We start from the raw sequence: 23,251 nt of genomic DNA, 5'->3' as shown, positions 1-23,251 counted from the left end.
GTTTCCACCTCACACTTTTAACTGAGGTTTATCTTGTTTCCCTTCAGAAGTATTGGGATTTGGAAGCTAATTAGGGAGTTATATCTTAGTACAGAAACAGTAGAGCTTGATGAACTAGACCAGTACTGCTCCAATGAGATTTTATAATTTAGAAAGGTATTAAAAGAAAGATTTTGTATTTTCAAAAGTTAGAGTTTCATTACCAGATGATCATGTGAATAGATAATACCACTTTACAAAGGGATCTGTCATTTAATAAGTGGGCTTTCTGCCTGGTTCCTTTGAACAGTGACATCATATAAGATTTAAAATAGTTGATTTTCACAGAACTTTCCAGAGAACCGTCCTGTGTGTAAATCAAGGCACACTTGGGTGGGTGAGAGTTCCCCTGCCATAGGAACATGACTGGGATTTCTTGTACTACCCGTAGGGTGTTTCATTATTATGTACATAAATTCACTAGGAAGATCGGGTGGGATGAGTACTTCCTTCAGTTTAGATGTGTAATCTCTTTAGTTTAAAGAGAAGATCTATAATGGAGTTTTTATTTTGTTTCTTTGGACTGTTTGTGAAGCATATTCCAATATTAAATGAGCCCTACGTGAATAAAAGTGAGTTTCTTAAACTTAACTTTAAATGCACCTACTGACCATTATCATCTTTAGGTTGTGCTGAGTTGAAATTGATAGAAATTCTACCCTTCTTTCTTCCCACTTGTAGTTCAGCTGCTGCTGCTGTTGTTTTCTTCTACTTTCATTCTATTAATTTTTGGATAAAATAACTCCTTATTTTGCAGGTTGAGTTTTAACGTACGTTCTCCACTTGATAGAGGCTTTAATTTTGAGGGAAAAGTCCTTGGCTGATTGCGTTAGTTTAGCGGTTCTAGAATAAGATGTTTGTGGGGAGGGGTGGCAGAATCCTGTCATTGATTCTCTCTTTGTAACTGTGCCCTTTTAGCTGGAACCGATTACCTGTGTAGTGCTTCTGGCCCTGTGCAGACTGAATCACAAGGAAGAAACTTTACATAAAACATTTATACTAAATGTTTGGTATGCTGGCAACATAAATCAACAATAATATCCATTATAAATTCATCCCTTTATCAGTATTATCTTGATAGAACTGATCCCAATGTGTGGGAATTTGAACGCTGCTTCAATACATCTAGCCCTGGGTAATTAATTATTCAGGGCACAGAGAACCTGGCCCCTGTGCTGTAGAGTAATTCTTCCTGGTCAGCGTTAACTCCACTGGCAATAATAAATAGAAAAAGTCTCTAGTGATGCCAGTATTTTAAAGTGATTAATCATCTTTCCCCCCTTCACCTCCCCCTTGGTTTTCTTTAACTAGGATTTTTCAGCAATAAATCTTTAACAATACAGGTAGGAATTGTTCTGTAATTAAATTTTGCCCTGCTTAATTTCTTACCTTTATGTACAATTAAAAAAAGTGTTACATTTTAAGGGGCTCTGATCAAAATTCAAACCAAGAAAAATCCTTTTATAGAATACCGAGAGATTCTCTATGAAAGATTAAGCTCTTGATTTTGAATATTAGATAGAGCACATATTCATAAAAATTGTTCATCAGCACCAGTTGGGGTGTCAAATATTCTGAAGTTTTGAATTGCTTCACTTTCTTGCATACAGGTTGTCTGTATTAGGAAAAGTCTGACATATACATATGTTCCCAAACTGAGAGAATAATTACTTATTTCTTAACTTTCAAATAATTGATGTGAGCTCTGTAGGAAAGGGAGATTTTTCGTCCTTTTGTGGTACACAGACTGCACTTGCAGAAATGGCAGGTAAATGCCTGACCGAGAACACCCATGTATTTTCAAATAATGCCCTATAGAGCTGACCAGCCATCATGTATATTCTGGGAGACAGGGACAGATGTGACATATCTGTTGTGACACACTTCTGTACCACCAGTCTGTGGCTCGAGGTGACTCCTGTCCCTCCTCTGATGCTTTCCCTTGCTGCAGGACAACACAACGACGCACGGATGAACCTTGCCATTGCTCTCACTGCTGCCAGGTATGGGGCTGCCACGGCCAACTACATGGAGGTCATGAGCTTGCTCAAGAAGACAGACCCCAAGACAGGGAAAGAGCGCGTGAGCGGTGCGCGGTGCAAGGATGTGCTCACAGGTATGCGAAGGCTCAGGCAGGGAGGGATTTCTTAGCATCGTGCCTTGTCTATATAAAGACTGAACGATAATTTTTCTGTCACTTCTCTTTTATTGAAGCGAGATTTCAGAGTCCTATTAATTATATTCCTTATTGTCAACAATGACTGGTTTCACGTGAAAATTTTCCCTTGTAGGACCTGGCAATTTTTCTTCTTTGTGTTAAACAAAAATGATGATCATGATCATAATAAATGCCCACAAAATTCCCACAGCTATGAATGCATTCTGTTTTCTTTACAAAAACATGTTATTAAGAAAATTCACTCATGTGCCAAGTTTCAAAGTATCATTTAGGTGACATAAGCAGTGCGTTTACCTGTCGTTAAAGTCAATCACTTTAACTTTGGTGAGATTTTCATGCCCGTCCAGTTCTACGGCCGTGTGGGCGATGTTTCAAAATTACATCATTTCCTTCAAAACCAGCACTGTGAAATATATCATCTCACAGCAACACTGCTCACACATTTGAGTTTTAAGGGGAAAGCGGCTAATTTACTCACTTTCTTCCTATTTGGCACTTTAATGCCGGGCATTTTGCAAACTAGAATGAGAGCTGAAATGAAAAGGTGGCATGTTTTTCTTCCTGCGGTTTGGACTTGGTTTCAATAAATTTACTCACATGCGAACCTTTTGTGTGGCTTCTCAATGACTCTGGTTGCCCGTGTCACTTAGTGTGGCATACAGTAAAATCCACCATAGGTTAAGTTAAGAGACGAATTAATAATCCAAAGCGTCAGTGAGCAGAGAAACAAACGGGCTGTGTGATTGACGCTGCTTTCTTTCACAGGGGAGGAATTTGATGTAAGAGCCAAGTGTGTTATCAATGCCACGGGACCTTTCACAGACACTGTGCGCAAAATGGATGATAAGGATGCCGCAGCTATCTGCCAGCCCAGTGCTGGCGTCCACATCGTGATGCCTGGTTATTACAGGTACCTGTGTTCCCACTTGGCCATCGTCGTCAGAGAACGAGGGATGCAAGAAATGGTCTACATGTATTCTTGTAGCACACCTTTCTTACTAATAGATGGTCTAGCTCACTGTTCAAAATGAGAAGAAATGAGTTAAAAAAAAAAAAACAAAAAACTCTTCCAAAGCACAAAATACAAACCAGGCTTGTGTATTTCTTAGCTTTTATGGCAATACTCCTTTCTATGAGTTAGTGATTTGGGATCTATTTTTGTACTGTTTTCAGTGTACTGATCGTCACAGGCTAAGCCGTACTATTTTTGAATTTAAATGTTCATTAAAACCCTAAAAATAATTTTTCAAAAATGTCCATAAGGGACATTTTCATTAAGACACTAAAAAGTTAATTTTATAAAATACCCAGATTTGCTTATGAAGAATCTGAAAATGAGGACCCCCTCAAGTATTCTTGTTTATAACTTTTGAAATGTGTTTTGAAAAATACTATAGCAAGTAAAAATCGGTTATTATTTCTGATTTATCAAATTAACAAAGATAATCACAGGTAGAGAAATAGATAAAGATAGAGGTGAAATAAGAACAGCTATTAATTGAAAATCAGTTAAAAGTTAGGTGATGGGCACATGAAAATGAGATTTTTGTGTGTGTTTGAATTTTTAAATTTTTTTTATTTTTAATAAATTAGAAAAGAAACATTTATGTGATCCTAACTAAGAAATTGATAATTATTACCCCTCATGTACATTTCAAGACATCTGGGGAAAAATTCACGTGTCTATGCTGAGTATGGAATATTTTTATTTCCACATGTGGTAAATCTAATAGGCAAACTAGTACATAATTCTGTGAAATAATGATTTATGCTCAAGGTATTCATTAAGACATTATTTGTAGTTGAGAAATATTACGAACCACTTCAGTTTCTAACCTTAGGAGAATGGATAAGTAAATTATGGTGTACCTGCACAAGGGAGTATTATATGTTCATTAAAAATTATAATTATAAATAACATTAGTGTCCTAAGAAAACGCTAGTGATACAATGTTAGTTTAGAATGGAGGATACAAGATTGTATGTGTAACACAATCTAAGCATTATATAAGTACATAGAAAAGAGATTAAAAGAAATATGTTAAATACCAGTGGTGATTATCTCTAGGTGATTTAATTATGGGCAAAAAGGTAATTTCTAGGTAATGTGTTTAGGATGAGAGCTATCTCTTCCATATTTTAATAACTTTCCATAAAAGATATATACATTTTTCGTGTTTGATAAAACAGATGTACAGATCCATGATATTTCATTTAATATCTGCATTCTTCTAGAATGCTATCCTGCTATGTAATAGATGATACGGCCTTATTAATTATCAGTTCTCCAGTAACTAAGTCTTCTTGAAGAGAGTCCAAGATATACCTAATTGTACCAAACACACTTCTAATGAGAAAGATATTACACTTCTACCAAGAGGAATATTAATGAAATTTCTTATCCACCAGCTTCCAAGGTTTCTTTGTCATTTTCTAAATGTCTGCGTGTAATTGGTAGACAGTCATTAGTATTTTCACTTAGGACTGGAGAAACCAAGGTGCTTCCAGTCTCAATAATAAAAACTTATGCAGTGGTGCTTAATAGAGTTTTAAAAACTGCTAACAGAAGTTTAGTTCAAATGAAAAGGAGAGAAGTAAATATATGTACATGTTGCAAATGTTTCTTGTATATAGAGAAGCTTTCAAAAATAGTTCCAGACCCAATTATATACGTTTATTTTGTGTTGGGTAAACATATGCAAGGCCAGCTAGTGTGTAAGTTTTTTGGAGTTGTTTTTTTTAACGTTTCGTAGAGTACAGATGTAATACCTAAACTATAGACACACACATCACCATAATCCTTATATTTGTTTAGGTCTTACTAGATTCAACATATTTTCCTGTACATTCTGTTTCGTATCTTCTTCACTATTGTCGTATGATGTCAGAGGACACTTACTAGTATTCTGTATTATTCCCTGTGTTATTTCTGCCACTTGATAATGACGTTGTTTGGGACAAACCATTTTATTCTGCAAACCTTAGTTTGCCTATCATTAAAATGGGAAGGCATTCTGCTGTTTCCAGTACATAGACAAAGACAGTATGAAGAGTAACTTCAGGTGATACCTTGGTAAAGAACTTCCTGGTTTGTTCATCACTTTACCTCTTGCTAACTCTGTGACTTTGGGAAGCTGCTCATTTCAGCGTCTGGTTCCTTATCTCACGATAGTACCTATATGTATACATTTTGACAATGCTTCTTTATTTACTTTTTATCTGTTTTCTTGACTTCTATATCCCCAGCTCCTGATATATTATCTGGTGCATAATAATGACCAGTAAATATTTTTTGAATGAATCCTACTAACTTTTTTGTGATAACTTGCCCAAATTGAGATTGTTGCTTTTTTTAATTAAAATTTTAATATAATATTTATAAGGGAATTTTAAATATATAGAGATTAAAATATAAAAACAAAATGTGATTCTTCATTTTACTGCCAAGATAACCCCTGTAGACAAAAATAAACAAAAATAATCACTATAGAAAAATAGAAAGACATAAAATGAAAAGTGAAAGCCTCCCTCTTCTCTTCATGCCCCCAACTTCAGTTTTTGATCACATTTCCTTCTGATTCCTTCCATAAAATTTTGTGTTTATATTTGCACAAATGTATATCCTTTTAAGTTTTTTTCATGAAGGAAGTCGTGCTACGCATATGTCCCGTACTATGCTTTATAATATGCTAATAACAGAGCAGATAGGTGGTTTTTAAGAAATATAAATATATATCACCTGCATGTATAATAGTATTTTCAAAACAGAATACCTTTCTTAATCCTAAAAATTAGGCATTAGCTTCGGGCCCCTGCCCATAAGTCATGCAAGTGTTAGTCACAACTGGGTCTATTTCAGTCTAAGATGCAGTAAGTGATCTCATTCTACTTTGGGAGAAATTAATATCTCCATCTTTAGCACCTTGAACTACAACCACTACACATCCTGTGGGAAACCTTAGAGGAGTGGTCTGGCAGCCCAGTTCCTGTTCACGCTCTGTTTCAGATGAGTCCCTTGGTTTGAGATTACAGCCTGGGTTAAGCGTTTGGTCCCTCTTTCAGCACTGACCTCGAGCAACTGTATCGCTGGCATCCCAGAGGGATGTTTTACTTTCCATATCAAGTCATTCTCTTGGATGGGTTGGGGTCAGGAGATCTCAGCCTGAAATGGTTCTCTGGATTTCTCAATCTCATTCAACAATTATAACTCAAGGGTTCTACTAGGTCCTCAGAGATGAGTCAGACCTGGTGCTGCCCTATAAACCAGCTGATAATAACTTAAGGCCTAGCATTTCAAGTAGAACCTGATCAGTTTGGCAATGCAATGAGTTCAGGAGCCACTGATTTATTGACTTTAGGTGGCTAAATGGAGAGTGAGGACCAGGTATGCAGTGTATCCTGCTGGGCTATTTTCAGGGTATCTTTACGGAATTTATTAAGCTTGTTATGACCCTAACATTCCACATGTGGAATTATCTTGCGCCATGGTAGCAGCTTTCTCTCTCTCTCTCTTTCTGTCATTCTGGATTGTTTTAATTTCATAAAACAACACACAGAAGTCATTTACTTTTGAAGGTACTAAGAACATTAAGAAGGCATTAAGAGCAAATCTGGAATTTTCATCAGAGTTGTGGGTAGATGCTCTTACGAAAGCAGCAACAATACACCAAATGACTGAAATACATGAAAATAATCATCTCCTCCTTTTAGCCTACAGATGCTTTTTATTGCTGACGAAAGGTCAATTTTTTTTCTATAACGTGGGTGCATACTGCTAGCTCCAACACTGATTGCTAAGTAGTTAACAATAAATTGATTTCAGTTTAAGTAAGGGTACTTCAGGACGGCAATGGTCTGCATGAGAAAAATGTTCATTAGATCTAATCCTAGACACACACGTAAATTAGCAGCCAGCTTTTCCTGCTGATGTCAAGTGAATTATACATATTGAGAAAAGACCTATGCCTCACCGCATTGTATATACCATCACTATAGTTGATAGCCATTTTCAAACTTTTGTGCCACCTTGCAGAATTAATCATTTGTAAGAAAACAAACTTTTCCCTAAGGGTGAGTTATGAATTAGGTAATTTAGAACCGATGAGAGGTATTTCCAAGTGGATTCTTAAATTTTTGTACCATTCATTAATAGCTTTGGCTTCCCTCTGTGCTTGTTAATTTTATGTTTGACACATATGTCTTCACTTAAGCAGTTGATTCTCTACAGGTTCCAGTTATGTGTGTGTTGGTAACCATCACATTCACCCTTTAAACTGCTTTTTATTGCACTGAAAGATTTTGAAGGATTCAGTAGTTGTGCTTTTCTAACAGCATTTCATGTCTCAGTTGCTGAATATTATAATTTTATGCTGATGTTGATCAAGTTCATTGAGTTAGACACATAATCTGATATCCGGTCCATAAAATGATGATATGTAAAATATACCAACATGGAATTTGTTCCTTAAATATTAGAATATGGAATTTATCCTTTTGTTTCAATATAGCACTATTTACCAAATTAAAAGTTTGAACTCGTGAGTTAATTTCTAATCACAAAGTGACTTATTTAATCTAAGGGCATATCAACCCAGGATCAAATTCGGTGCTTACAAAACATATTTTAACTAGTTTCTTTTAAGATCTTTAGAGAGTTTTATGGCAAATACAAAGAAAAAAAATATAGGCATACAGAGACTGAAAATACTCGATATTTGTAGTTTTCAATGTATTTTTAAAAGGTAAAATTATTTCCTGTAAGTAACCCTGAGTGAAGATGAGATCTTAGCTGAAGGTTTAAATGATTGACACACTTCTGTGGTGCTTTTTACATGTGCTAAATAGAATAACTGAGGCCTACTCTCTCCTGTGTCTCATGTAGGCTGCAGATAGTAATTTCTTTCTGCAAGGCTGTGTGGACATGGCAGGCATTTCAAGGGGCTGATGAGTCTTTGCAAAGAAATATTAGTACTCTTTATGGTTTAAATGAAGAAGATACATGAGCTAAGCTGACTGTAGGTTTCTTTTTCATGAAAAAGCCAGTTTTATTTTGCTTTTAAACAGTATTTAGACTCTCATCCTTACACATCTGAATCTGAGTTTCATTTTTTTTTTAATTTTAAGGGAATGATAAGCATAAATAGTTGACCGTATGTCCCTTAAAATATGTGAGTTTAAGAGGGATTTCTTGAACCCAAATAGAATTATATTTCCTATTCAAGAAATGTTATTAATAGAAGCTAAAAATATATTCACAGAAAATACCTTTAACATTGGCTCCTTATGAGAGGTCAGTCAAATTGAAACAGCTGTCTGAAGATCAGTAGTGTTCAGCTGTCTGAAAGGGACACTTGCAGTTTCCTTCTACTGCTTTAGCAGGACCTCCACAATTTTAGAATGGTTCGTGGATACATTAAAACAAGAGTTTCTAATGATTTAATAATATAGCTGAACAGATTTTGTTAACGTTTATTTATACTTGCCTGTTCTTTCAAGTGTGTTTCACAATTTGGTCTTACAATACTAAGTAGGTATTAGAAAAATTCTTGATTAATATTTTTGAAGGTTTTACATCGTCTGTCAGAAGAGGCGTCCTTGAACCTTGATTTAGCAGCATTGCACACCAGCATCTTCTGCCTACTTAAAGATTTTCATTGCTAAGATATTACTCTACTTTTTGACCTTATATCCCAGTACACTATTATTTAGGTAGTAGTAGAAAACTGAGCCCTTTTCTCATGGATGCGCTTCTTGAGATTTCTGTAAAATTGAAATAAAGTAAGAAATCTCATATTTGGTGAAGTGGTACAAACTTATTCAGGCACAGCGGAGTAAAGAACTTTTTGATTACATTTTAGTTTCTAGAAAGTTAGACCTTTCACTTTTCTCATGTACTTCTGAGACCTTAAACTGAAAGACATGCCAGATGTCAAATGGCCCAGGAAAATACTTTTCATAGACTTGAAAAAAGGTTGAAGAGCTATCCTTCATTGACCATCATGAAAGAAATTATAGACATTTATCCTGCTGACATCATCTGATGTGAATGGTCCAAGGGATATAAAAACCCAAACAACTGGAAATTGAAGTCCACTTACTTAATTTACCTTGCATTACTGAGTTGGGGGGGCCTGAGTTCTGCTGTGGAATATTATTATTATTGTCACACTTGCCCCATTCCTTTTGTGTTACCAGAATTATTTTTTCCTTTAGGAATTTCTAGATTAGGGTAGTGGCAATAAAAGTAACAGTTCATGTGTTTCTTGTTTGTCTATATGAGAATTAGGGAATAAAATAGTTTTTAGAATGCAGATTAAGAGCAAACTTCGGCTAATTTCAGAAATATATGACCCTTCTTTTTATCCCAGCCCAGAGAGCATGGGACTCCTTGACCCAGCGACCAGTGATGGGCGAGTTATTTTCTTCTTACCCTGGCAAAAGATGACTATCGCTGGCACTACCGACACTCCAACTGACGTCACACACCATCCTATTCCTTCCGAAGAAGACATCAACTTCATTTTGAATGAAGTGCGTAACTACTTGAGTTGTGACGTTGAAGGTAACTTACGAAGTTTACCCTCCCACTTTTATATCTCCCAAACCATTCCAGCTCTCACTGGGTAATTGCCGTGTGTCCAGTCTGACTCATCTTCACACCTGGCCGCCTCTAACTCTTATGTGCTGACCAATTCTTCTAGAAGGTTTATGAGGGCCAAATTATAACACAATAGGAAGAAGTTGCCTTTTTTCCCTCTACTTTCCACATCCACATGAAACACATACCATCCTTTTCTGGTCCTTTCTAATGGCAAGATTGGAGTGCTATTACGGGAGCTCTAAACACCCTTGCTCTTCCAGAAGAGTATGAAATGTTTGCATCGCTATTTAATTTCTAGAGCTTGGGAAGATCTGATTTACAGATCTAGGATATCCATAGGAAATAATTAATCAGAGAAATGAGAGGATAGAGGTTTATGTATTCTAAGAAATTTAGTGAGCTGTTATTATGTGGAAACTGGAGTATTAACAGTGGATTTAGCTAAGAAGAATAAGTATACTTGTTTTAATTGAAAAAGCCAAAGTTTACTTCTTTCCAGTGCTAACCTGAGCATGGTTTCTTTTAACTTGGATATCATAGTACCTTCTTCTTCTTTTTTTTTTCTTTTTTTTGCGGTACACGGGCCTCTCACTGCTGTGGCCTCTCCCGTTGCGGAGCACAGGCTCCGGACGCGCAGGCTCAGCGGCCATGGCTCACGGGCCCAGCCGCTCCACGGCACGTGGGATCTTCCGGGACCAGGGCACGAACCCGTGTCCCCTGCATCGGCAGGCGGACTCTCAACCACTGCGCCACCAGGGAAGCCCCATAGTACCTTCTTTTAACTTGGATGCCATAGCATTTTCTCCAGTGGACATAGATGGTATAATGTATTTTTTTTTTAATCCGTGCTAGTTTCAGAAGTTTCCCAACATTATTTCCTATCTCAGTTAATAGCCTCATCAGCCGACTAGTCACCCAGCCTAGAAACGGCATGCTTATCTTTGCTGATCCTTCTCTTTCCACATCCAGTCCAACTCCCATCAATGCTCACTCTGAAGTATCCTGTAAATCCCCTCTCACTTTCATTACTCTGGGTCACACCTGTGTCACTTTTCACTTAGAGTTGCATTGGCCCCCTAACTTGCTTCCATATATTAGGTCTCTGTCCCCACCTACTCTGGTCCTTCCACCAGAACTCTCTAAAACACATTTCTGATCATCACTTCCTTGCACAAAAATATCCCTTTGATATCTCATCATTAACTTCAGGAAAAATTTTAAACTATCTCATATGCAATCTAAGGCTTTCCACGACTTGTCTTTGCAGGTTTATATTCAACTACTCCACTTATGTGCATTCAATAGTTTAACCATATTACATTTCTTACTATTTCCAAATCAGGTCATGCACTTTTAAACCTTCATGCCTTGTTTACTTAGGTTGAAGTCTTGCTCTGGGATGTCTTTTCCCCCAACTTCTCATTTTGGCAAAATACTATTTATACTTCAGAAGCCAGATATCTTTCGTAGTCCCCTAGAATGCTGGTCTAGTATATCACAACATTATACAATAGGTAATAGTCTAAGATATATTCTTACTTGGAGCTCCTTACAGGTAAGGATTCTTTATTCAGTTACAAAGCTTGTTATATATCTGGTATGCCACTCATGACTGTTTTAAATCAAAATAAATTAGTAATAGGTGCTTTCAGGGTTTTTGATGCTGGTAGCAATTTGAAAATCTTTCTATATTAAGGTAGAAAGTTTAAGAGTTTTTGAAAATAGTCTTCATCTGTTTATATCAGGCATCTCCTATAATGTTGGCTTCAACGGAGGACATGCAAAGACACAATTTTTGTCTTAAGGTGACTCAGTAGCATCTATGAGTGCTTTTTCCCTAAAGAATTTTTTTCATTATGTGATCACACATTTACAAACAAACTGCTTTAAAAAATGGTTTAGGGGATTCTCCTAGTTTAATTGATTGATCCATACTGTATAGTTTTAGTTTCTTCTAATTTCAAATAATGGATGTAATTTCATTTTGAGTAGATTCTCTTTGGATAGTTATAATAGTATAAATGTATTAAATGCATGTAATTGAAATCTGTGTGGCTAAATTTATACTCTTTCGCACATACAGACACACACACACACACACACACACAATACTCAAACATAGTTGTTTAAGAAATAGTCATGCCCTGTTTAATATCCATACTTAAGTACTCAAAATGCATTTCAATTTCAGCTTTTTTTCCCACTTTTTGCAAAGTAGGAGGAGCTTCATCTGGGTATGATTGTATTTTAATGTATTGATTACTGTTAATGAATCCTGCTTCATTTCACATTTACCTGGGTATGATCTTTGTTAAAAGTGGGTTTATATAGGGCCATAAGAACAAGAAGTTTAGATTGTTAGAGCAAGAAATAAAATTAATTCAAGAGCAGAGAGCTATAGTTGACAGTTTCTAAATTCTTAAAGTTCAAATGCACTAACGAGAAATCTAACTGCTTATACGGGATGTGCTGGGAAGAGGTGTAGGTTCCAAAAGGCTGCTGTGTCCATATCGTGGGTGGGGATTTCCATCAGTGAAATGAGCCTTGGACTGGAACAGAGACTGAGCCTGTACCCATCACTTTCATTCTGCTTATTAATAGGTAGGAGACTTGTTAATACCTGCTGGGACCTACTTGGTCTATAGAGGTCTTTTCGGTTAACATACCTTTTGGTAGTCAGGTTAATTGGTGAAACTAACAAAGAGTTTTTGTCAGTTTTGATTTTTGGTAAAAGTGGGTTGAAATTAATATGTGAACACTGTAAATCAGGCTTTTCCTCTGGTGCTCTCGGGACTCTTGAGATTACAAATTCTCCACGTAGCAAATATCCAGGGTAAAAGCAGAAGTGACAGCTCTTTCATGTACTTCATTTATTTCCCTGTGCTCACCCTCTATCACACCTTTCTTACTTGTCAACTTATCCTTTGAATCAGCCATGATTCTTTATGGTTTCTTTTCATTCTTATTTCTACTGGACTGAAGGCCTCAGAGTATATGAGGAATTACCCTCAGTCTTGGTAGAGTGCTAGTTAGCTAGAGTGTGTCTATATCTAAAGTAAAGACATTCAAATTTGTATTTTTTCCAAGGAATTTAGGTGAAACCCAATACTCTCTCCTATACTGATGAAATGTGAAAGAGAAACTCGGCCTCAGGCACCATTCAGTTTTTTGACTACATGCTGTTGCTACACATATTTTAATCTTTCCATTAGTCTGCAGTGGGTTATGCATGCTTTATTTTTTAAAACTCTACTGTTATTGAGCACTTTTTATGCTACACACTCCGCTAAGCATATTGTTTATATTATCTCTGATTCCTCGTAACAACCTTGTTAGTTTTATTTTGTAATTCCCATTTTGTAGATGAAGAAACTGAGGCCCAGTGACTTTGTTTCCTTCCCATAGCTCATTCATGTTGGAGCCATGATATTGAATGCAAGTCAGTCTAGCTCTAATACTTGTGCTTCTAACTATTATGCAGTATTCCAATTGGTAGTCCCGGGTTTGTCGCGTGATGTGATATTATATCCACTAGGGAGTGGATTAAGCCTCTCAGTTCATTTCATGGAAGCTGCCAGACACCTTCAAAATGATAGTGACCTTTGCTCTCGACTGGCCTTATTTGGATTTGAATGTTAAAGTAGAGGAGGTTTCATTTCTCATAACCAATCCCTTGGGCCAAGCAGTCTTCGCTACAGATTTTAAAAATAAAAAATTTGTGTAGATCCTAGAGGAAATACTTTTGAAATGGTTTGTATTCACCAGGGTTGAAACAATCATTTTAAAAGGATTTATTAAGTGGATGAATAAGTAAAATTCTGACAACAGTTTCTGAGCCTCCCCAAATGGCTATATTCTTGAGAAGAAAAAAAGTGTCAAATCTTAACACTCCATGCTGTTCGCAGCGGCTGCCACACTTCTGCAAAATGCATCGGAACAATTCTGAAAAGCATTTTGCCTGTTGGGAATAAGACCATGTCTTCTTTTACGATTTAGAAAGCTTTCCATTCACAGGCTGAATTTTCTAGATTACTTGTTTGTTCTCTTCTGAAACGGGTAATTGATAGTTGTGCAGTGTGTATTGGGTTAGGAAGAAAAATGATCTTTTGAAAAATGTATCATTAAGTCCGCTGTGTAGAGGTTAATCAGAAGGACGCAGTGGCGAAACTAAGCTGTGACTTAAAGGGATTGAGGAAGACAGAAGATTTGCAGAGTGCTTTATCCATGTAGTTTTTCTGGAGTGCTTCTCTAAGCAGCTTCTCTAGTTGTACACAGGTTTTCACATATGCAATTAGTAGTGTTTATAGATTGCCTGTTATTCAATTAACAACGGAGCTGGCCATATCAACTCACTGCAGACCTGCCTTTTCACTGCCAGAGATTGTACCAGGGTTATCAACTTACACAGGCTTGGATGTCTTCCAGCTGTTTAATTATAGTGTCACGCGCTTTGCTTTTTCTAGTTTCATTAGTTTATAAATGTAATATGGTATCTTATTTCTGTGATTAACACTTCATTTCTGCAGGTTAAACATGCTGGTAGAGAAGGTATTGATTTCTGACACTGTTTCCCCTGTGTTCACGTAGATATTTTCACATGCTTTTCATTGATTTTTTGAAAGTGGCAAACAGGAGAAAGAGCACCCCAAAATGTATGGCTAAATAACTGATGGGAAGCAAAAGTGCACATTTAGCTCTTAATTGTTACTTCCTGTGGGCTCCATTTTCTATTAACTTAAAACCAACACTTGTCTTGCCAAGTTTTTAAGAATAAAAATATTAATTATCATTGGAAACAATTACACAGCACTTAGTCTTTTCAGCCAGCTGTGAAAAATGTCTATTCAACTTTACTATTTATATTTTATTCTTTATATATTTTACACACTAAAACCTGAGTGAATTATTTATCAGGGTAGTAATAAAAATAATTCTTAAACATGATGGTAGAAGGACTATTTTATTTCCTTACTATCCTTCTGAAAATATCGACCAGTACTTTTATACATTCTGTAGTACTCATGGGATTTTTAACATCTGGGCAGTTGGCACTTAAAAATCAGAGTGGCATGGATTTATATACACTACCAAATGTAAAATAGATAGCTAGTGGGAAGCAGCTGCATAGCACAGGGAAATCAGCTCAGTGCTTTGTGACCCCCTAGAGGGGTGGGATAGGGAGGGTGGGAGGGAGACACAAGAGGGAGGGGATATGGACATATATGTATACATATAGCTGATTCACTTTGTTATACAGCAGAAGCTAACACAACATTGTAAAGCAATTATACTCCGATACAGATGTTAAACAAAAAAAAAATCAACTGGGTGAGCCACTCTCATAAGTGGTGTTTAATGAGAATTTTTCTCAATTTTAATAGTAGTGTTGTTTCCTGTCATCTTGTTTTATTAAAGTGTTCAGTTGTTTTAAAAGAGGATATCCAATTGTTTAAATATATAGTCATTAGAAACCTTAAGTCTAGCATGTTGACTCAGAGGCCAAAATATTATTGCTTTTGATTTTGTAATGTCAGCTCTTGTTTGATATAAAAAGTTCAGAGAATGTTTTAATATGCCATTTCATATTTATTGATCACAATACATGACTCCTACTTGATACAGTATTTGAGGTACTGAGAAATACTAGAATTGATATTGCCGAAGACTTTCAACATGGTGAGGAAGATGCAACAGTAATGCCATCTTGTTTAGCCATCCTGACGGTACGAGGACCAGGAAAATCAAGATGAATCTTTGAGCTCTGAGGCATAAAATCCTTGAGTTGAGTTATTTTCTTCACGTGTTATACCATGGAGAGTTAAAGTAGGTGATGTTCACTGTCTACTCTTGGCTACAACCTAAATGATAGAACCGATTTCTGGGTAAGAACTTGAGGGTAGGAGTACCTAATTTAGTACAAATATTTTCATTTCTTTGAATTGATGAGATTAGTAGGAGAGGAGGATACTTTGAAATGGTAAATATGGACCATGTTACGACAATAAAGTATTTTGAGGTGGGGTGTCTCATACTATTACAGCAGATTAGATTCTCACAGTCAAATTTCACTGAAAGGATGCTCCATTGAAGACATGGGCAAGGTGCCATGGGGGAAATACCCAGCTTGATGATCAACCAGGACAAGTCTGAGATCTACCACTTGGTGGTTTTACTCTAGAACTGCCTTATGCAATATTATAGCCTACACATGTGCATATCATGTGGCTATTTAAATTTAGTTAAAATGAAATAAAATTTGAAATTCAGTTTCTCAGTTGCATGGACCACATTTCAAGTGCTTAATAGCCTCATGCAGCTAGTGGCTAGTGAATCAGACAGGTTAATACAGAACATTTCCGTCACTGCAGAAAAGTCTATGGAACAGTGCTGCTTTACAGAAGCTAGAGGTATTTACATAGACATTTAGAGAAGCACTCAATTTATTAGAGTCATTGAATTTGTATTTTTTGTTTTTTGTTATTATAAAATAAATAATGTATTATCATGTAAAAGAAGATCTCCGGATATAAGAAGCCTCAAGAGGTGATTAATTTAGTGATTGAGCAATGTCTTTAGCGAAGGGCCCTTATTTCTCTTCACTCCACCCCGCCCCCACCCCCCCCAGGTAGGCTTCATGCTATGGTTGTTTCCCCCATGGTTACAATATGGCTGCAGCAGTTCCTGGCAATTTTGGAAGGTTCTCTATGCTATCTGTCCACTGCTTTTGAATCTCTTTCTAAAGAGAATTTGAATAAGAGTTTAACAGCACACAAGGTTTCCACTGTGTGTGAATAAGTAATAAAGAGAGAAACCTGTTTAGTTTGTTGCTGTCTTTTCTACAAGAGGTTAGAATTCATGTTTCATGTGTTTAGCTATGCTGTGCCTTGTGGGTCTAGGTTATACCCATAGCCCTGACTGGTCATTACTTAATTTGGATGGTAGAGAGATAAAAAGTGCTTTTATTCTTCAGCAGCAAATGGCATTTTGAATAATCCATAAAAATCATTAAATCTCAAGGTTGGGAGAAAACTGATAGATGATAGATCACCTGATCCAACCACAGTTTACTCTAATAACATAAAAATGCTGCAGGCTATAAAGCCTGATTCATACTTGAAATATGATTTAAAATTTGATTATCCTTAAATGAATCTTTTTAAATAAATATAATCCCAACATTCATCTGATATAATTCTCAGGCTAAAAAGCTGAATGCTAAGATATCAAGCAAAATAAATTAAGGTTCCTGACATGTTATGAACTCTTCCTGTTAGTGTTTTCTTTTCTTGTTTTGAGTAGCAATTTCAAAAGTAAGGATTAAAAATGGTATCAGTATACATAATGTTTTATTTAATTTTCCTCCATGAATGAAAAACTCAAGTGTTTTAGTTTGGTCTTTTCATTTCAGACAGTACAGTTTCATAGATGTATTTTTCTGCCTGTTATACCAGAAAAGGTAAAGCATTTGCCACAAAGATTATTTGCATGTGCTTTAAATTTAGAAAGTCTAGTTTTCCACAGAATAATTTTAAGATCAGTCAGAAGGCTGTAAGAACTGAAACCAAATTCCTGATCAGCGTGGCTACCTAAGGAATTTCAGAGAACACACTGCAGACTTTGCAGTGACCACAATGACGTTCTAAGTGGTTGGCTAAGTTTTATTTTTGACTCTGAGGGCAATTTGAACTCTAATGGAAAATAGTGGTAATTTCCTAGTAAAGCTTTTTGTAAAGATTAAAATATTGCATGATTTATGTGGAGGTTTTACAAGACTTTTGTGGAATTGTGTGGAGCAAGAATTAACCTCCATTCCATGGAGGCCATCAGAATTAAACATACTGAAGAGGATGCACCCTTCAAAGGGGCAGATCTAGGGATGGAATCCCTACATCGAGTTACCAGTTAACAGGACTGCAAGCCTTAGGCTTTCCTCACCAGTTTATGAGGTTTACTCTCCCTTTGTTTCAGATTCAGTGTTGGGATATGTGTTTGATTGAACACTCCCATAGAGGTGTATGGGTACCTCTTCTTTCGGATTATAGTCATGTTTAGAGTGTGGTCCTTAAGGAGCTAAGCTAAAATATGTCAGATTACCTTAGTTGAAGTTATCTTTACCAGAAATCTTTTTTTCATTTGAGATCAAGATGGAGAGATTGTCATGCAGTATTACTTGTTTTTAGGATCTTTCCCCTGTACTTTTTAGGTGCTTTTTTTTTCTCTTTTCTTTTTTTTTTTTGACTAGTCCAATATACGAGTCACATCAAAGAGTCTTTGTGACTCTTTACACAAGATTTCGCTAGATATATATTTAAGTACTTTTCAGAGTCTGCTGTGTCTAAATGTATAGGAGGTTCGCTGTACAAGAACACAGGACCAAGGGGTGAGTGGGATCTGAAATCCTGACTGCCCTCTGCTTCTAATAAGTATCTTCCCTGAGAAGAGATAGCAAGATATATACTCTAGGGGGGAAATGTAACAAGTCATGTCTTTTGGGGGTTTTTTTTGGCGGTACGCGGGCCTCTCACTGTTGTGGCCTCTCCCGTTGCGGAGCACAGGCTCCGGACGCGCAGGCTCGGCGGCCATGGCTCACGAGCCCAGCCGCTCCGCGGCACGTGGGATCTTCCCGGACCGGGGCACGAACCCGTGTCCCCTGCATCGGCAGGCGGACTCTCAACCACTGCGCCACCAGGGAGGCCCTCTTTTGGTTTGTTTTTATTTTGTTTCTGCTTTGTTGTTGTTCTTTGTAACTACTGCAGATTGTCCCAGCTGAGGGTTGCTAACATTTGTTTCTTTTGTTTCCTCTTTGGGACCCATGTCCGTGATTTTCCAGTTCTTTACTTTTTTCGTCCAGGTTATCTTTGTAACAAAACAATTATTTGAGTTTTTCTTGTAACTTACCCACTCATTTAGTTCTTATATTTAACAATATTCCCTCCCTTTAAAAGTACATATTCATGTGTTCCTTTTACTGAACTCTTTTCTGCTTTCTAATCATTTTAGTTTTGTTGAGACGTCTTTGAGTAATCCTCTTAACCCTTGGCATTGATCCCTCCCAGTAAGAAGAGGGGATGTCCTGGCAGCATGGAGTGGTATTCGCCCCCTTGTTACAGATCCCAAGTCTGCAGATACACAGTCCATCTCCCGAAATCACGTCGTGGATATCAGTGAGAGCGGCCTCATCACTATAGCAGGTATGGCATATTACCTTGTTGTTTGGGTGTGCTTTATATCTAAAGCAGCTTGAGTTAAATTCTCATACCAGAATCCCTTTTAATGCTAAAGAACAGGGACTTTTTTTTTTTTTTTTTAATGATTCTGAGTAAAATCTTATGCGTTGCTTTGCCACATTTGTTATAAACAACTGGTGAATTTTGTTATTGATAAGTTGATAAATGGTTAATTATAAGAAAAACAAGGGGTGGTAACCTAATGAATTATTTATCAATGTATTTGTAGGTGGAAAGTGGACAACCTATCGATCTATGGCAGAAGATACCATAAATGCTGCAGTCAAGACCCACAATTTGAAAGCAGGACCAAGTAAAACAGTTGGGCTTTTCCTTCAAGGGGGCAAAGATTGGAGCCCTACACTCTACATCAGGCTTGTCCAGGATTATGGACTTGAAAGTGAGGTGGGCATGCATTGCCGCATCATCTTACTCTTGACCTAATCTCACTATTGCCAGTAACAGAATCGGCAGCCATGTGGCCTCCATGATTTCGAGTTTCCTGTTGCTGGGTTTGTTTCTGTCTGTGTACTGTGGGAGTGAACTAATGGGAAAAAGCACTTTTTAGGTGCTTTAGTCACCTAAAAAGCAATGCACGTTTTGGTCTCTGTTTTAGAATCTGGAGTTTGTTTGGCTTGTTCCTAGCAGACAGGACCTCCCAAATTCTTTCTGTCTCGAGCATAAGGAAGGCTGTTCTTCAGATGTGATGTCTGGAGCAGAATGAAGCTGAAGCTTCATCAGTCGCTGATACAGTAGCACATGTGTAGTAGCATTAGTGCTGGCCTGAGCATTTGGAGCCAAAGTATTTTCCTCCCACGGAATCAAAATCTAACACTCTCCTAGGATTTTTAGTTACAGGCTGTAAAAAAAAAAAAAAAAAAAAAAAAAAAAAACTGACAAGATAAGCACGTACATTGTTTTGCTTTGTACCTAGAAGCTATTGATATTCAGAGGACCTGCCTGATGCAGTTTTGTTTCCTTAGGTGGCCCAGCATCTTGCTGCCACCTATGGCGACAAGGCTTTTGAAGTGGCCAAAATGGCGAGTGTGACGGGAAAGCGGTGGCCCATTGTTGGGGTGCGTCTTGTGTCAGAATTTCCATACATTGAAGCAGAGGTACGTGAATGGCCATATGGGAATTTCCTGTCTGCCAGGGGATACCTTTCATCTGTTCACTTTTCATCCTCTTTAGAAATAAGCTAAGTTTTAATGTGCATACATCTGCTAAAACCTGGAGGAAAACGTCTGCCCAGCACAGTTCCTTTCATTTACAAAATTTTAATTTCAACTCTGAAGTGATATTGATAGTGGTAACAATAATAATAGAAAATATGGATTTCTGTCTCCTCCATGGAGCTATCTCAAATCTTACCGATTCACAGTTGTTTGCCCCTTTTGAGAACTTGTAGCTCCTCAAGTTTGTACCACTTACGCACCGCCTGATGCCGTATCTTGACACTTTATATTCATTTATAATTCACCACACTTTAAAAACATAGGTGTCCAAGTAAGCATTTTGTTGTTGATTGAAGGCAAGATTTCTGTCATCTTATTACTCTGAGACAGAAAACTTTGGATAGCCAAGAGATGAGACCATAACTTTTTTTTTTAATATCTTTATTGGACTATAATTGCTTTACAGTGTTGTGTTAGTTTCTGCTGTATAACAAAGTGGATCAGCTATATGCATACGTATATCCCCATATCTCCTCCCTACTCAGCTATGTAAATTAACATCCGTGTCATGTATGAACAACGAGGTGATTACTGTGCATGGTAAATGAAAAGTGATGCAATTTACATGTTTGCACCAGGTTCTATTCAAGGAGAAGGCATTAATAGCTCTTATCCAAATTGTCCCAATTTCCAAATCTTCTTGGCAGGCAGATGGGGAACTTGTATGATGTCACTATGTATCATGCCTGCTAAAGAACCAGATATGTAAAGAAAAAGGTCACTTTTCCTAAGCATGAATTTTAAGTGAAGCTTTATTCCCCCTTTTTAAAAAAGTCCTAAATTAATCATTTTACTTTAATTCAAACTCAGGTGAAATATGGGATTAAGGAGTATGCCTGCACTGCAGTGGATATGATCTCACGTCGTACTCGCCTGGCCTTTCTAAATGTCCAGGCAGCAGAGGAGGCCCTACCCAGGATTGTTGAACTGATGGGCAGAGAACTGAGCTGGGGTGATTCTAAAAAAAAGGTATTGTATAGAAGTCTTTAAAACCAGTTTCCATTATAGACATGCAATGTCTTAATCTGTTAGTAGAGGCTGGCATAGTTTTTTTTTTTGTTTTTTTTTTGTGGTATGCGGGCCTCTCACTCTTGTGGCCTCTCCCATTGGGGAGCACAGGCTCCGGACGCACAGTCTCAGCGGCCATGGCTCACGGGCCCAGCCGCTCTGCGGCATGTGGGATCTTCCCGAACTGGGGCACGAACCCGTGTCCCCTGCATCGGCAGGCGGACTCCCAACCACTGCGCCACCAGGGAAGCCCGGCTAGCATAGCTTTTGATGGTGACTTTAGATTGCCTGCCAGTTTTTGTGTGTGTGTGTGTTTAATATTGCTAGGCCTTAGAAAACTGGAAAGCTATTCTTGTAACAAATATCTTGTTTTAACAAATTCTTGTAACAAATATCCTTATAACCAAATATTCTTCCTGGTTGTTTTTGGAAAATCCCTTATAGAAAAATGTTCTCAAATTTGTGGTCGTAATTCCTGAAAAAGTAAGATAATAACAATTGTGGGTAGAACCTTTTCTGGTTTTCACTGAAAACATTCTTAGAATATATTCTACAGTGAGATTCACACTCCTGCAAGGTTGCCTTTGGTAGGAAATTGTGGTTTTATGGCCTGACCACCAAATGCTTATTGATTTGTGTCATTTGAAATTTTATATTTATATCCAAATTAAAAAAAGAAAGCCAGCGATACTCAGATGCCCACATATACAGCCCTGGGCTTCTTGTAACAAACAGAAGACCGTCATGATTTTTAATTAAACCAAACTGTTGTGATGCGCAGAGGCATTTTCATGTATTTATTCAGAAAATACTCTGTGTTCATTGGTTTAGTTCCTGCCCCCCCGCCAAGTCTTTCTTGAACCCATTCTGTGTAGGCTCTTTCGTGGCCACTTTGCTGTAGTGGCTCTGGTCACACTCCCCAGGCACCTTCATGTTGCTCAACGTGTTTGTCAGCTCTCGTCATCCTTTTACGCAACCAGTTAGTGGCCTTGACACAGTTGATTCCTCCCTCCTTCCTGAACACCACCTGTCTTAGTCTACTCAAGCTGCTATAACAGGATACCACAGGCTGGGTGGCTTAAATAACAGACATTTATTTCTCACATTTCTGGAGCCTGGAAATCTGAGATCAGAGTGCCAGGTGAGATGGCTGGGTTCTGGCGAGAGCCTTGCTCCTGGCTTTGAAACAGATGCCTTCTGGGGGACACAGAGAGCCAGAGAGAGCTCTTGCTGAGGGTGCTAATCCCAATGAGGTTTATCTGAAGCTAGTTACCTCCCCAAAGCCCCATCTCCGAATCCCATCACCTTGGAGGTTAGGCTGTCAACATATGAATTTAGGAGGGTACAACTCAGTCCACAGCACCATCTCTCTCAGATCTCCTCCTGCCTTCCTCAAACTACTGCCGTTACTGACCTCTCCATGTCGTAAATACCTATTCCACTCTTTGGTTGCTTGGGCCTAAATCTTACTTTCATACTTGATCTAAGCCCATCAGCAAACCTTATCATACTTGTCTTCAAATAATGGCTTGACTTCAACCCTTTCTTAACTGCTGTCACCCTGATTCAGGCTATCAGCATCTCTTACATGGATTATTATAACAGGAACCCGCTGTAATCTGGCCACCACCTTTCTGATCCCCCTCATTTTTCTTCCCATTTCTTCACTCTCTCCAACCCACAGGTTGAGTTGCTTTTCTTTATTCAAGCCCTACTGATCCCTCTCCCTGGAATGCTCTTCCCTAGATGTCCTCATGGCCTACTCCCTCACTTCCTCCTGGTCTCCACTCCAGGGATGTCTCTCTTCACTGGACTGAATAAAAGAGTAGCCCCCAATCCGAATGGCATCTTCTACTCCTTCCTTTATTTTTCTCTTTAGCATCAGTTCTCATTTGACATACCGTGTATTTTGTTTATTTACTGTCAGCCTCCCCTCCCGGAAGTAAGCGTCCCAAAGGAAGGG

At 37.7% G+C, this 23,251-nt stretch overlaps 1 protein-coding gene across 4 annotated transcripts in view; it reads left to right on the top strand.

The window, feature by feature from the left end:
- Positions 1–23,251, top strand: part of GPD2 (glycerol-3-phosphate dehydrogenase 2) — a 134,081-nt gene that overhangs the window by 97,435 nt on the left and 13,395 nt on the right. For 3 of the 4 annotated variants that reach the window (XM_060302427.1, XM_030852742.2, XM_030852741.3), the window contains exons 7-13: positions 1,991–2,155; positions 2,984–3,128; positions 9,586–9,779; positions 18,875–19,009; positions 19,275–19,450; positions 20,029–20,160; positions 21,091–21,249. In XM_060302427.1, coding sequence (XP_060158410.1) covers positions 1,991–2,155; positions 2,984–3,128; positions 9,586–9,779; positions 18,875–19,009; positions 19,275–19,450; positions 20,029–20,160; positions 21,091–21,249 — 1,106 coding nt within the window. The remainder of the gene's footprint in view (positions 1–1,990; positions 2,156–2,983; positions 3,129–9,585; positions 9,780–18,874; positions 19,010–19,274; positions 19,451–20,028; positions 20,161–21,090; positions 21,250–23,251) is intronic. The other variant, XM_060302428.1, reaches the window with a different exon arrangement.

The sequence above is a fragment of the Globicephala melas genome, chromosome 7 (assembly GCF_963455315.2).
Source record: "Globicephala melas chromosome 7, mGloMel1.2, whole genome shotgun sequence".
NCBI lineage: Eukaryota > Metazoa > Chordata > Mammalia > Artiodactyla > Delphinidae > Globicephala > Globicephala melas.
The sequence above is the reverse complement of the archived record's forward strand: the minus strand, read 5'-3'. Positions and strand labels throughout refer to the sequence as shown.